Below are 15633 nucleotides of genomic sequence, written 5' to 3' on the forward strand. Positions count from 1 at the left end.
CTTTTTTTCAGACAAAGTGAAACGTGGCTGGAACTTTTAACGCAAATTTGAAAAAGTTTCTTTAACTTTTCTTTACATTTTTCAAATTTTTTTCGACTTTTTATCAACCATCTTTATCTAAGTTATAAGTTAATATATCTAAAAAATGTTTGAAAATGTTATTTAAAGATTAATATTATAAAAAACTTACATTTTCAAAAGAGTTTTGTTAAAATGTAAAATGAATGTGTTTATTCTAAAACGTTACTTAAAATAAGTTTTTAAAAACTTTATTTAAAATTTAAGTGGAGTTCATTTGACTTTAATTGATACTCTTATAAAATCTTTGCTGAAAGAGGTATGTGATTAAATAAAAATTGTAGGTTTTCATATCTCTATTTGTGTTTATTAATTGACTTAAAATAAAACTCTTATGAAATCTTTGCTAAAATAGGTATGTGATTGAATAAAAAGAGTAGAAAATCTTTTCTTTCGAAGATCGATTTTAGTTGAAATATTATAGATGTATCTAAAAAGAAATATTTTTTTTTTACTACAAGTTGGAAAAACGTCTAGTTAATTTCAAATCTTGAAGTCATAATTCTTATAACAATAGTACCAATTGAAAGGATAGTGTATACGTTCAAAAATATAAGGCGCAAGTACTCATTAAAATTGAAGTAAATATTTTAATAAACACCTAATAGCGAGGTAAGGTTCACAAATGTGATGAATAATATATAATTAAGTGTTTAAAATTTTTAAATTGCATAAAAAATTTTTTTTTTTAAATAGTTTATCAAATACAAGATAAATCCTTAAAGGTTTATTTCGGTCTTCAACACTTTTGTTTATGTAAAATTATACACCTTCTTTTTGATTCAAATTTTTTTCACGATACCTACATCTTTTTAATTTTTAAATTGTTCTATCAGTGTCACGGTGTTCTTTTTAGAAGTTTTTAATTTTGTTTAGGTTTGTAGATTCGTAATTTTATATTTCATTTTTTTTCTGCTGCTGGCATCTTTTCGACACTTTAATTATTCTCACTTTTTCTTTTTGTTTTTGTTTGACTTTCACTTTTCTCCTTTTTTATTATATTACTATTTTTTCTAACAGCTTTTTTCTTTACAGAGCTTATATTTTATCTGTAATATTTACAGTGAATCCAAGGATAACTATTTAAATTGTTGGAAAAACTCTTTATATAAAAAGGTGCATCCCTAAATGACAAAACTAATCAGAAAAGTGCTCTTTAATACACAGTTCTTCTGCACTTTTTATACACTTTTGCTCATAAAACTAACGGATTGAGTAAATTGTCTTAAAAGGTAAATTACTTTGAGCAGATGTACGTGTACTGGCTAGGAAGTTTTTGTGCCTATGATTTGAAGTTAGACAAGAGCTCTCTGTTAGTCAAACTACTACGAATTCGAGATATACGTGAACAAACAATTCCATATAATAAAAATATCTTTTGTCCGCTATTACATTAAGTAAATTATAAATTAATTTTTAAATAGTATATTAATACTATACTGCATGCATATAAATAAATTATATGTATTTCAATGAGTATCACCCATCATTAAAATCATGGTAAACAGAGGAAACTTATCACACTCTTGTAGAACCTTGATCAAATTTTAATTTGTTGGTTTGTATTGAATTTTGCTGAAATTGATTAAAAAATAAACACACAATAAAAAATAATCATAGCAATACTAATCTATTACGTTTCTTATAATACCTCTTTTTCGTTTGCTACAACGACTGATTTTTCACCATCCAAGTATTGGTTTCAATTTCCATTTTGTCCAAGTATTGGGTGTTCTACTTTATGTAAGTTGTTATCATAAATCTGATGTTTATATGTTATCAGAAAAGGTATAGATGGTTCTTAGAGTGCCTTTCTAAAAGGGCCATTATCTTCATATTCACCAATCAATACGATGATAAATGTATTAATATTACTTGTATACTTCTTAAAGTCATATGAAAATTTGTAACTTATTAACAAGCTCTTCTTAATACGCCTATCAAGTTAAGCTTGAGGTGAAACAGCTTAATAATTAAGAATATAAACTTACCTAATTCTACTTTGTGACTGAGCGTATGGTTCCCTGGTAGCTCAAGTGGTAGAGCAACCGTCGAGTAAACCTGCAATTGTGCGTTTGATCCACTACCAGGGGTGATATTTTTCTCATTTTTACTTATCTCTTATAAAGTTTTCTTATAATACAAACTATGTAAATTTTCATCATGAATTTTTAGTATATTTTTTATCAAAATGGCATGGATTGTTCTAAGAAAGCTTTTTAAAAGTGCTGCCATATACATATGCACCAATAAATATAGTAATTAATATATACATTTTGCTTGTTTACTTTTCAGAGTCATTGTAAGCATATCGACATGTTAGTTTATCGACAAGCATTAGAATCATTTTTTAATTTCTTTGATATTTCAAGAATTTCAAAAGGTACAGAATAGTAAATTCAATGCATTAAACAGTGTGAGAAGAGGCAAAATTTTTAACTTACATTTATGAAATAAAATTCAAAAAAACGTTGTGGAACTAAGGATAAAAAATAAATAATTAAATTAGGTCAAATAACAAGCAAATTATAAAAGTTTGACCTTATATTAAGGAGAGGCCAGAAAGAGCAAAAAAAAAACTGAAATGAGAATGACTGAGAGTGCCACAGGATATTATTAAGATAAAAGAAGATAATGGGACAATGGGATACTATAAAAATCAAGAAATATATGGAAGGCTTAAGCAGATTATAAGAATGAGGGGGCAGGAAGGATTTCTTCTAAAAATTCGACACAATCAAGTAACAGATTAACTGATCTTCTTTTAGCTTACATTAAGAAGTGCTAAGAAAAAATGAATAAATAGTGGTAAAAGCCTAAGGAGTAGTAAATGACAATTAAGAGTAAAAATAAAATTGAATCAATTTAAAACAACAAAATGATAAAAAAAACTTATTGTATTTAAAAAAAATCAGAGAAAATAAGAATAGGTGAAAGAGGTAGCGAAAGGTGTGTGGAGATATCTTCTAAAATAACTGTAATTTTCTTGCAAAAATTTTTTTAGTAAAAACGTATTTGTTTGAAATTCATACAGTTCATTTGGTCAAAGAATAAGAAGTTAAAAGTCAAAATGAAATAATAAGGCTTAAAAATATCCCACGTTCCTTATGTCATGAAATAATGATTGGCCCTGAAGAGCCATGGATTTGCAGTTTTTCCCGTATAATATACGAAAAGAGCTGTTTTTAAGACTATCACGATTAAAGACTCACAAAAAACATGTAATTAAAAATTTTTTTCTCTAATCTCACAACTTCATCACCAGAGCAAGAAGATCCTGGAGATTGATGTCTTCATTTTTATCGCCACAAAAATAAAAATACATATTCTACCTATTTAAAAATCTAGAAGATTTAAGAGATTACTGTATAGCTTGTGATGGAAAGCTTATCTTACACTACATGAATTCTTTATTTTTGATTTTGATACTACTGCTTCAATTTTGATAAATATTCTGCGTCAGTTTCTTGACGCCTCAAATTGTATAAATTAGATGCATTTGAAGTTTTTCTTCCAATTTGCCCTCTTGTGACTTTTGGCATGGTTAAGATTTTTGTGATCCCAGAGGCTGTTTACTGTCTACTTTTTTAAGTTCTTATATACTCTTTGGCAATAAAATTTGACCTTCATAATATCATTATAAAAAATAAGTTATTAGACTAAGGGGAAAATAAAAGCTAGCTAGATTACCTTAATAACCCTAAAATACTATATAATACAGTCAGATATATGCATACATACATGTATTCACTAACATGTATGTGTGTACATATAAATACTCAAATACTTTACTATATTATATCGTTTACTATGTAAAAAAATGTATAGAGCCCTCTCCTTGAAAAACCTCTGTCAAAGGACTCCTATAAATTGCAAAAAAATTCTGTTCAATTTCTCTGATATTTTAACCCAACTAAAACTGAGCTCATACTCCCTATTGCATCTTCATTGCCTATAGGCTGTCTTCCTACTGTCCTAACAGCATTATTTGCATCCCTCCACCACACGCTACAGACCCTTCAAAGAAATGTAACTAAACAATACTTGGCTTTTCGTGGTCTTTTTGCTACGATTGAGCTCATCTAAAAAAATTTTAATCAAACTCCTAACTTAACTAGCCAATCGTCAGCTAACAGAGAACTATACTGTAGCTGACGAGCATGTTTATATTTCATATTGTTTAGGATTAAAAATGGTCCTTATATAAGATAAACTCATTGCTTTCACAATTTTTTAGTGATCAGTTGGAGCGTGGAGCGCTCATGGAGGCAAAATTTCTGCTAGTAAACTACTTTTATATTCTATAATTATTTGAGGGGCGGGGAAGATTCCATACTTTCTCACCATAGGCCCCTTACAGCCTCCCCACACATAATAGGAAAATTTTTTCAAATTTCAGGTGACTTTAACATATCGAAAATTCTCGTTAGCTTTTCTATACTTCCACAATTCCCCACACATTTTGAGATAGCCTCCTACATTCCCTATAGCACCTTATAATTATTTAATTGCAAAAAAAGGTTATAATGAAACAAAAGACATGATACGAAGCTTAATTAATAAGAACTGTTGATTTTTGAACGTTCTTTTACGTATGGATAATATTGTAGACCATCTTGTATTCTCTCTAGGTAATAATTAAGCTTTTATACAATACTTGAGTAGTTAAGTTATCTGTAGTAACCTTGTAGCGTTGTAGAAACTATCTGGTGTGCTTTGTAACAGCAATTTTTATGATTGAAAAATAGCAAGCTAGAGAAATTTTTGAACAAACAAAATAGGATCATCAAAGAAAATCGCATTGTGAGCAGCAACAGCTATTGATGACACTCTTCTCTAATGCATAAGCGACTTAAGTTGAATTTCACCGTGATATGACAAGATTATCGAGAGTCACGAAAAAATACGCGTTCAGAATGCCAACGTCTCTGGCGTCACCAGGATACGTCCAGCCAGAGTACAATCTGCTCTGACACTTCAGGGTTACGTGGCCGTTCTTTGAACTGATCAAGGGCTAACAGAACACCTTCTATTACAACAGCAAGCAAGGTAAAATAACCCTGAGAAGTTGGGGCATCCACATCGGCTGCAAATTAGTGAGAAGTTCCTTATCCAAGGAATGGCCCAAAGATAAAATATTTTTTAACCAGTGGCATATTTTTCTCCAGCATGCTCTACGTACGCAGAGACTTTGATTATTTAAAATAATAAAAATAATAAGGAATAACTAAAACTGTCACTACTGGGCTTTTTAAGATCCATCATAAGTCTCAAACGCTTACTAAATCACCATGAGTCTCATCGATTCTTTTTAGGTACATCTTACGTCAAACTACCTTGCAAACAAACTTATTTTTACAACCATTTCTGACAATGATTTGTCTACTAATAGACTGTACAAGGCTTGTTACTTTCAAAACAAATCAGTCATTTACTAACAGACATTACAAGAGAAGTTCTTCGCCACGAGGTTGGGTTACCCGACCACGAATGACCCTCCATTACCCTCTCAACTCTAAGCATTTAACCTGGAATCACCGATCCTCTTCAAGGTCTGTGTTAGGTAAATCTTATAGTAAAGCTATAAGGAAAAAACAAACTTAAGCAAACGGAACAGTCTTTAACAGGCAAGCAGTACGAATAAATCTTCACCTGGAATCATCAAAATAACAAAGCTCCACGATAAAAAAAATGTGCTTCGGATGCTAACGTCTCTGGCATAACATCAGATGACATTTAAAAAGAGCAATACAACTAACTACAATGCCTCAAAATGTTGTGATTTTTCTCGCGACCAGTCTAATGCTATAACAGCAGGCAGGAAACATCCATCAAGGCAGTCACATTCCCTAAAAACTTCAGTCAAAAAAGAGTTTATCATACCGATCTTTTTTAGGGCCAAATAACGTTGAACTGCTTAACAAACAATGCCAACAAGAATATTACAATGAAGTTGGCAAAAAACAGCTCACAAAAGTTTTTAACAATACTGAGAGTTGCAAAAAGCGAATCAAAAGAAATACTTTAAAAGCTCTCAATGTATACAATTATAGGCGTCAAGAAACTCACTCAGAACATTCATAAAAATTGGAACATTGTTGTAAAAATAAACGGATAAACAACTAACTACGTAACAGATAAGCATATCGTTCTAACCCTAGTAATTTTATTTATTGTAGTGGTAAGAAATTGAGGGATAAGATTCTAGGACTTGCTTGCTCTGGTAGGAAAGTTTTGTGATTGCAAAAAAAAATTTTCAATTTCATGTTTTTTTTTTTATTTTTAAATCTTTACAGCTTTAACGAGAAACCCTTTATATTTTTTTTATATGTATTAACAAGAGATAGTGCACATCAACGGTCCTTTTTAAGGTCAACAACGATTACATGACGTTAGGAACGCTGGTTACATTTTAGCGTCATTATTATTTTTCTATTTTATTTTTTTCTAGCTTCATATTTAGTTAAAAACGTACGGATTCTGAATGAATTTTTTTTGTTTTGTCAAGGTTTAAGAATAAATGCAAAAATTTTAACTCAAATGCTTGACATCACGTGTAAACTTATAACCAAGCTTTACCTAGTGAATCGAGATTGAAGCCAGATGGAGAGGGTCAAGTGTTATATATTTTATTAAAGTTTACTCTTTTGTTTGATCAAAGACAACTATGGTTTCTATTATTGTTTTGCTACTTGTTATCAAATACAGATGTATATTATCGGATTGCACGCAAGTATCTAAGACTTAAAGTATAAAAGACATAGTTATAGAAAGAAAGCTAACTCACCTCAGCTGTCACCCTCATTCAAATGAGTTTGGTGTAATAATTATTATAAAACAAAAAAAATATACACAGCTGAGAAAAATAGAAGTTTTACATATGCTATGGAAAATAAAGTAGAAAGGACGTACAAATCATAGAATTGGGTTAGAATTATAGATACATCTATGGAGTTTTCTTAAAATTTGCGTGAGTATTCTAATAGTGACATGTGTTTCTAAGATAAATGGCAGGGTCTGTGAGAGGGACCTTAGAACGTGTGGGTAGTGGCATGAAGGGGGTCACAAAACAATTATAGAATTACTTGTTAGGTGAAAATAACAGTTAAATTAGAAAAATTTTCACTTTTTTTGTGGGTGCCAGATATTGACTGAGAAAGATTGTAGAGGACTTTTAAATTATACGAGTGCCAGAAAGACTCTATAATTTAAAGGTATTATTTTATGAGTTTTAAGAAATAATAATAGCAATTGAATTTTGTTGTATATTGTGGAGGACAACGCAAGGAAGCAAGGAGGCTGGACGGGGGGATGAAGCGAAGAGTAGCGTGAAAAGCCTCTTTTTAGTAACTGTCTGATATATTCAGGTATATTTTTTCATACTTTATTGCTGCATGTATTGTAAATTTAAAACAACCTTTCAAAGGCCCTCACCCTCCAAAAAAGGCAGAATTTACTTTTTTTTTCATTACTTCATTTCATGACATTGTTTATCCAGATCTCCTTCTGCTTTTCACTGATCCTTTGTACAACTTCCCCCTATTCAAATACCTTTTACTGACCCCAAACAATTATGTTCAATGAACATGATATATAATATACAGGTTACTCAAAGCGTGAAGGCGAGCAGTACAGCATCCGTGCAATTAACTATGTTTAAACGTATTACTATGCATGGAGGTTAGGTTCCATGGTCATAAGGATAACACGCGTATGCGAGGCGCTTTACGAAAAGTGCCAAAATAAAAGGTTGCAAAGTATAAAAATTGTTAGTAAGTGTTTAAAAAAGAGCGTGAATACGAGGTGGTAACTGGGCAGTGTTATCCTAAGTAATTACGCGGGAAACCTATGGGACATACGAAAGCTCAAAATGTAAGGCGTGAAATATGGCGGACAATAAAATGAAGACAGTGGGAGAGGCAGATACGAGAAAAAAAGTCATGGCCATGAGAAAGGAGGTCAAGCGAAAAAAAGAAGAGGAAGACTGGAGAGAGGACAGAATGGTGTGGAAGGTTCTGGAATAATGAAACGGTATTTGAAGTAAGACACATCAGTCAGAAGGGAGCTATTCCTGCTGGCAGTAAGTGACAAGGTAGCCTTCATAACAGCAGAAAACAGGTCAAGAACGGACATATCAGAGATAGGAGAAGCTATAAAGGACAAGCAGTAAGGCGACGACTACATAGTAAATAAGTGGTTGGTGAGAAAGAAAGAGAGAGAGAGAGAAGAGCGGACTAGGAGGAGGAAGGTATGAGCAGCGTTTGCAAGAGGAAACAACAAATGAACAGAGAGGATCCGTGTACAGGGCAGATGGTAAGGGAAACTGAGACGCTAGCAGAATCCAAAAATGAGATAATAAAAGAAGAGGAAAAAAAGGAAGAGGATAAAGTAGGTAAGTTAATAAACGAAGCACTCATGGAGAGAATTGAGAGGCTAAAAAGTATAATATTTGATTCACTAAAAGAGAAAAAAGAAATAATGAAGGACATGAAGAAAGTACGGTAAGCGATAGAGTAGGAAAAACAGGAGATGATAAGAACGGTAACTAAACAAGCAAAGGAGTTTGAGAAATTGAATTTATTATCCAAAAGAGTCAATCTGGAGCTGATTAAGAGAATAGAAAAACTAAGCAGTAGACAGTCAAAAACTGAGCAGATAGTGGAACGAGAGGCCTCTGAAGCCAGATAAGAGACAGAAGCTGAACAGGTGAGAACAGAGGTGGAAGGGCTACTGAAAAGTAATTAGTGCACAGAAATCAAATGCGTAAATGATGAGAAAAAGAGGAAGGATAGGTAGTGGCAGATAAATATAGAAAAATATATAGAAAAAAGTACAGTGAAACAACCCGATAAAATGACATTAAAAAAAAATAGTAAAAATAATTGTGTAAGGTTTTAGATCAGTCGATGCTGGTGTACAACCAAAAATATCGCTACTATTAGAAACAAATTTGCAGATACCAATAAAAATTAGAAGAATAAGGCTGGTGGCAGGAGGGTAGCTGATAGTGACAGATAATTTAAAAAACAAAATAAAAATTATGAAAACGAAGGAATGGTTAAAAAGATACAAAATCTGGATGAATGACGATTATACGGAAAGGGAGAAATAAATACAAAGGAGGATAGACGAATTAGGAGAAGAAGTGGCAAGGGACAATGAGAGAGTTAAAATTGAGTATCAGAAAATCAACATCAATGGTCAGTGGCTGGTATGGTTGGAAAAAGAAGGCATGCTAGTAAGGCAGGAGAACAAGCAGTTTTTTTTGGCACAAGGAAACAGAAGAAGAGCAGAAAGAGAAGAAGCAAGTGCAAGATAAAAATTTTTGAAAGATTTTGATGTTATTATGCTGCAGAAAACGTGGCTAGAAAAAAAACTGAGAAAAATTTGTCAAAAATAAACTAGACAGTAATAACAAGTGGTTCTGTAAAACAGCAATCAGACAGAAGAATAGAGGGAGGGCAAAGGGAGGGGTCACGGTAGGAGTAAAAAGTAATAGTAACGGAACAGAGTTCAAAGAATGGGAGTTTGGGGTTATATAGTAAAGGGAATCTTGTTCAATAACGAATTTCATAATTATGTAAAACAATGTAGGGATCAAGTATGTAATAGTATATTTGGAAAATATACTTGTGGTTAAAGATGAAAACTTTGTTATAGTGGGAGACTTTAACGCAAAAATAGCGGATCTACAAAAAATAAAGATAAATGATTGTAAAAAAATAAGAATGTCTGAGGATAAAGCGGTAAACAGCAAAGATAAAAAGTTAGTAAGCTTCTGTGATAAATATAGTCTGAAAGTAAAAAATGGAGCCATGAAAGGGGACTGGGAGAAAAAAACGTCAAATATAAGAGATGGAAGTGACTCAGTGCTTGATCTAGTTCTTGAGCCTCATAGAGATTAAGAAAGTGATAAATGTAAATTGAAAGTAGAACCTAGAATTAAATCGAATCACCTCCCAGTAGTGTTTGAAATAGCGAGTAAAACAAAAAAAACAGGGGGGGGGAAAAGAGTGGAATAGGAAAAGAAATAATTGAATTAAAATGGGATAAGACAAAAGCAGGACACTATGAGGAAGCAATGATTGCAAGAACAGGGAGGATAACAGGGGAGGGGAAAAGTATATAAGATAGGTGGGACTTCGTAACTAAAAATGTATGGGAATTAGCCGATGAGTTAAGTATGAAGAAGGTTAGAGTAGAGAGAGCAGGGCAAGAAAATTACTGGAGAAAAGAGTATAAGAAGCAAAAAAGGAATAAGGAAGGCGTTAAGAAAATGGTTTAAGACTTGGGTAGGAAGTAATTAGGAAGAATACAACAGGGAAAGGAAAAGGCTTAGGGAACTCAAAAAGAACTTAGTAATAGAATGGGAGGCGAAAAAGTATTTGAAACTAGAGAAAAGCAAGGAGATGCAGGAATTTTGGAACGCAATCATAACATTCAGACCGATAAAGGTGGTGAAAGAGAAAAATATCAAAAAAGATTAGTGGAAAAAACATTTCAAGCAACTGCTAGGACCTGAAATAGATAAGGATTAATACAAAGAAATTGAACCAATAAATAAAAAGGAACCAGCTACTAAAAAAAGAAATAAGGAGGTAGAAAGCGTAAATAGAAATATAACGGTAGTAGAAGTAATTAGCACGTCAAAACGAATGAAGAATAAAAAGGCTGCAGGGAAAGATGGAATAGCAGCCAAATTTCCAAACAATCTATCACTAGATTGGAAGGTAAAACTAACAAATATTATTAACAAAATGTATAACAAGGTAGAGCTAGTAAAGGGATGGGAAGTAGTAAGGATTTATCCTATAATTAAAGCAGTAGACGAGGCGGATGTTAGAAATAACGGGGGGTGGGGGGTAGCGCTATTACATGTAAGCTACAAATTATTGGAAAATATAATAGTGAATGGTATAAGAAACTGGACAGAAGAGAAGGACAAAATCAAAGAAAGCCAGGCAGGATTCAGGGGAAAAAGAGAAGCGAGGTACCAAATATTCATCCTAAATAGTTTAGTAGGTAATAAACTGAAAGAAAAAAAGGGAAAATATATGCAATACTCATTGACTTTAAAACAGCGTTTAATGTAGTGGATAGAAAAAGTTTAATAGAAAAATTCGAGAATGAAGGTGTAAAAGGTAAAATACTCAAAGTAATCCAGAAAAAATACAAGAAAACGAGAAACGAAGTCATAACAGGGAAGGGGATTACTAAAAGTTTTGCAACGAACTGGGATGTAAGGCAAGGTTGCACATTGAGTCCAACACTAACCAACATATACATAGACGATTTGGAGGATGAGTGAAAAAGAAAAAATGCAGAGGGAATAGTTATAAGAAATAAAAGATATTCTGTCTAAAGTTTTCAGATGACGTAGTGGCCCTGTCGGACTGCAAAGAGGAGTTAAAAAGAGTGATCAAAGATCTGAGAAGGTTTAGTGAAAAAAATAAAATAGATGTAAATATGACAAAAACAAAGGTAATGGTCTTTAGAAACGGAGAAAATTGGAAAAAAGATGAGAAGTGGATGCATAGGGGAGAGGAATTAGAAATAGTAAAGGAGTACAGGTATCTAGGTTTCTGATTTCATGAAAGGCATAACTTAAACTTTTATTTAGAAAAGATAAAAGCAGTATAGCTGAAAGATACTTAAAGGTAGTTTCTTAATAACTTTTTCTCTAATTATGCTTTATATAACTTAAAAATATTATTACTTGGCTTGGCTTACATGACAAATCGTGTATTGTTATAATTGATTAATTTATTTTTCAGTAAGTATTGGAAGTTAGATGTCACATATATTAAGTTGTAAGAAATTATACCAGATCTTGAGTACGTTTTCTTTGACACATAATGTTGATATATACGCTAGCAGGACCATCTACTCCTTCCTTATCCAGTGGCCGAGTTAATGTAAGATTTTGAGAATAGGGCAAAATAGTAATAGGGCTGTCATTTTCCTGCAAACTGATCATGATGTCTCCGAGAAAACTTGGATCACCAAATATATTAAGAACACCTATAGTCTCACCAACCTTGACATTTTCATTTACTAACAGGTGTACAGCTGTGGCTCCATTATTTAAGAAACATCTTACGTCTTCTGTGACTGAAAAAAATTGTATTAATAATTTCAATAAGAAATATGAATGAACAGAGAGGTATTGTTCTGTTTGCACTAAATATTATGCACTAAAAATTCTTAAATGTAAAAAAATGTTTGTTTGATCTGTTTGTACAATATTTATGCAGGGTTGAATGCATTTTTCTTTTTTAAATTGAGAAACAATTGCTCAATTAGTTTGTGTAAGAATACTTAAGAACGAAAAATTAGAAAAAAAATTCTTTTTCACACTTGTATTAAATGATTTTCAAGAAGTAGTGAAAAAGAAATTAAATGACAGTTTAAAACATACAAACAAACAAAAATTGTAATTATTTTTCTTTTAAACCTTTGTGGTATTCCTTGATAAAAACTCAAATTCCCCAGAGAACTTTGGCATAATAAGTTATTACTGTGCTTGTCCATACTGACTAAATTCCATACGAAAAGCTATTGCAAGTTAGATTTACGTTGCATGTTCTTTTAATGAAGCTTATGTGATATTATATATTTGCTAATTGTGCTCAATATCAAAACTACCTTAAATATGTCATAACTAGACTTATCAAGAGTATCGTCTTGAACGTTTTTATATGATGCTCGTTATAGGTTTCGTAGTATTCAGCTTGTAAGCTTTATTCAATACATTTACTTGAATGAGAAGCGTAAGTTTAATAAACGATGCGAATTACATTGTTGTTTTTTCTTTTTTTTATTTACCAAAATTAAAATAATTTAGGTATTTCAACAATATCAATTAGGTTCTAGTAACAAAGCTTAGTGTTAATTTTTTTTATTTGATTTAAAAAAAAATTTTTTTTTTTATGCTGGGTTATTACGACATCCTGCTGGTGTAGTCGCGGAAGCCACCCACTTACCACCTATGTGTGGAAACGTATTGCCACACCTATTTTGAAACCTTTTTCCTCATATCCTCCCTGAATTCATGTACACAGTGTGAGTATCTCCAGTGGAACACCTTGCCAGTTAAGCTGGCACTCTCTGCACCAATGGTGCATTGGGTCCACTCACCACTGTGTAGCCTTTCCCCGGAGAAGACTCCATTATTCCAGGACGTCCACTTCTCACCAGTTAAGCCAGTGCTCTCTGTCAAAGCATCGGATCTAAGCTAATAAACATCCCCGGAGAAGCCCCATGTTTCAGGGACCACTCCTCGCCGGTAAGGCCGACAATCCCTGCCCAACGCCTGGTAGCGGGTCCGCTAATCCCTACCTATATCCCTAACACTGTTTTACATTCACCCAGGCCCAAAAACCTGTAGGGCAAGGAAAAAACCCTGAAATTACTCTGAAGGAAAATTCCACGGAAAAATCCGCCCGAAACAGCCGGGGTTACATAGAAATTTTTCCTGATAAAGAAAATTTTTTAAAAAGTCTGCATTTACCGGGAATCAAACCTTCGACCTCTAGAACTGCATTGTATCAGTAACAAGCATGCTTACCACTGAGCCAACGTCGCTCCTGGCTTAGTGTTTATTATATTACTAATAACTCACGTCCATCGGTGGTTGATGCTGCTGCTTAGAAATTCCCTAGTACTTCGTGCACTACTTCTTAGTGATTTCTTAAGCTACAGGAATGAACTCAAGGGCAGAAAAGAAGTTGTGATGGTTTCTTCTGTATATATAGTCTCTAAAATCACTTTCGGTTGACCTTTTTCATTGTACCTTGCTGCTTAACATAGTCAGATACTTTTGATGTCTATGAAATTCATACGAGTTGTCTGAGCCAACACGTTTTGCTTCACATCCACAACTTACTTGTGAAGCACGGGAGTAAAAAGTTGACTCTAACATTAAATGACAGGTGACAGACGTAAAAATAATAATTTTTTCTCTTAATAGAGCATTTTCATAGCATCACAGCAAGTAAAAGAGGCCTCTGCTTGAATAAGCTTCATCAGTAAGCCATATAAAAAAAAAAACAGATTTTTAAAAAAATAACTGTAATTTTTTATCATACAATAACACAATGTTTACAATTAGTGTGAGCATATTTTTTATATAAATTCTAATACCGCACCTGAATTAACATAATAGTCGGTACTTCATACTAATATTTACAAGTTAAAGCACTCAATGACTACGCAGCAAGACGATCCACGAGCGACTCTCGTTAACCGTGCGCTCACGTCGTGGTTCCAACGAATATTTTTGCAGTCACGGTATAGTACGCACAATTAAGTAGTGGTGTGCGTGTATAAGTGACTAAGTTTAATAAGGCGTCAAACATTTATCCCTCCCACCATGACAAAGGAGCGTGGGATGTGATAGGGAGCTAGTTTGTTGGCATGGAAAAATTTCGATTTAATCTTTTTAAATCCACTATTTACTATGTATATACAGTTTGATACTTTTTCTTTCATCTTGTACGGGCCTGTTCTAATCAGGTCTAATTTTTTTCTGTTTAACTTATGTTCACTTCGTATGTATACTAAATCTCCTACATTGTACTCAATGTTGAGCTTATTTTTATCGTAATAAAGTTTATTCTGTTTATTTACTTTTTTAAATTTTGATGTGCTATTAATCTGTTTTTAATTAATTTATCTCAGACATTTGACGTAATTTTAATAGGTAATATTGATCTTTCTCTTCTTGTTAGTAAGTAATTTGGCGTAAAACTTGTTGAGCTGTAAATCATATTTTTGTATTTACTTACACATTTTTCTGCTATGGTTGACCACGGACGACTTGTGTTTTTTAATATTTCACATCTTATTCATTGACCAGCGTCTGATTAGTTTTTTCGTTTAGTTCATTAGAGAAGGCGTAATTCACTGCGGCGAAAACTAAGTTTATCTTTCTGGATTTTAAAAATTGTTTAAATTCTTTTAAATTGATTTCTGCCTATTGTTCCACGAATAGTGTTTGTACTTTCTCCCTATTTTTCGTTTGTTGTAGTATTTTTATAAAATCTTTTGCAACCTGCATTTCTGATGTCAGGATGAAAGCGTATCTTGAGAAGTAATCAATCAAAAGGTGTAGATACCTTTTTGGACTTTTATTACCTGCAAAAATTCTTATTGTGTCTAATAAAACTATTTCGAATGGTTCAGAGGCTGGATCCAGTTGAGATAATCGAGCTTTGAAGTTTCCTGTTCTAGTTTTACTTTTCATTCAAGTTTCACAGGATCTATATATTATTTTTATGTGGCAATGCACATTTTTAAAATAGAATTTATTAGTAATTGTTAATGTTAACTATTTTGTCTCTATATTTCCTTATTTGTTACGAATATTTTTAAATAATTTGGTTCTAAATTCTTAAGCTAACCAAATTTTTTCTGAATTCTCTAACACTTTATAGACAATTATTCTTTATTTTATATTTTTTGTCTAATTTTAATTGTTTTTGATGTTTCATACTCTTTGATGATTTTTTCTAATACAGGATTACGTTATAAGCAATCTGCTTCTAAATTATTATA

The 15633-nt window shown here is 32.4% G+C and overlaps 1 protein-coding gene across 1 annotated transcript in view; it reads right to left on the reverse strand.

The window, feature by feature from the left end:
• Cad96Cb (protocadherin Fat 4-like Cad96Ca) overlaps positions 1–12609 on the reverse strand; it is an 898994-nt gene extending 886385 nt beyond the window's left edge. Inside the window, exons 1-2 of the mRNA XM_089595008.1 lie at positions 12597–12609; positions 11903–12189 (exon numbers count right to left, since the gene is read on the reverse strand). Coding sequence (XP_089451134.1) covers positions 11903–12189; positions 12597–12609 — 300 coding nt within the window. The remainder of the gene's footprint in view (positions 1–11902; positions 12190–12596) is intronic.
• Positions 12610–15633: the final 3024 nt, after the last annotated feature.

This window comes from Copidosoma floridanum, unplaced genomic scaffold (genome assembly GCF_036245765.1).
Source record: "Copidosoma floridanum isolate Cflo_tuat_1 unplaced genomic scaffold, Cflo_Japanese_pri ptg000023l, whole genome shotgun sequence".
Lineage (NCBI taxonomy): Eukaryota > Metazoa > Arthropoda > Insecta > Hymenoptera > Encyrtidae > Copidosoma > Copidosoma floridanum.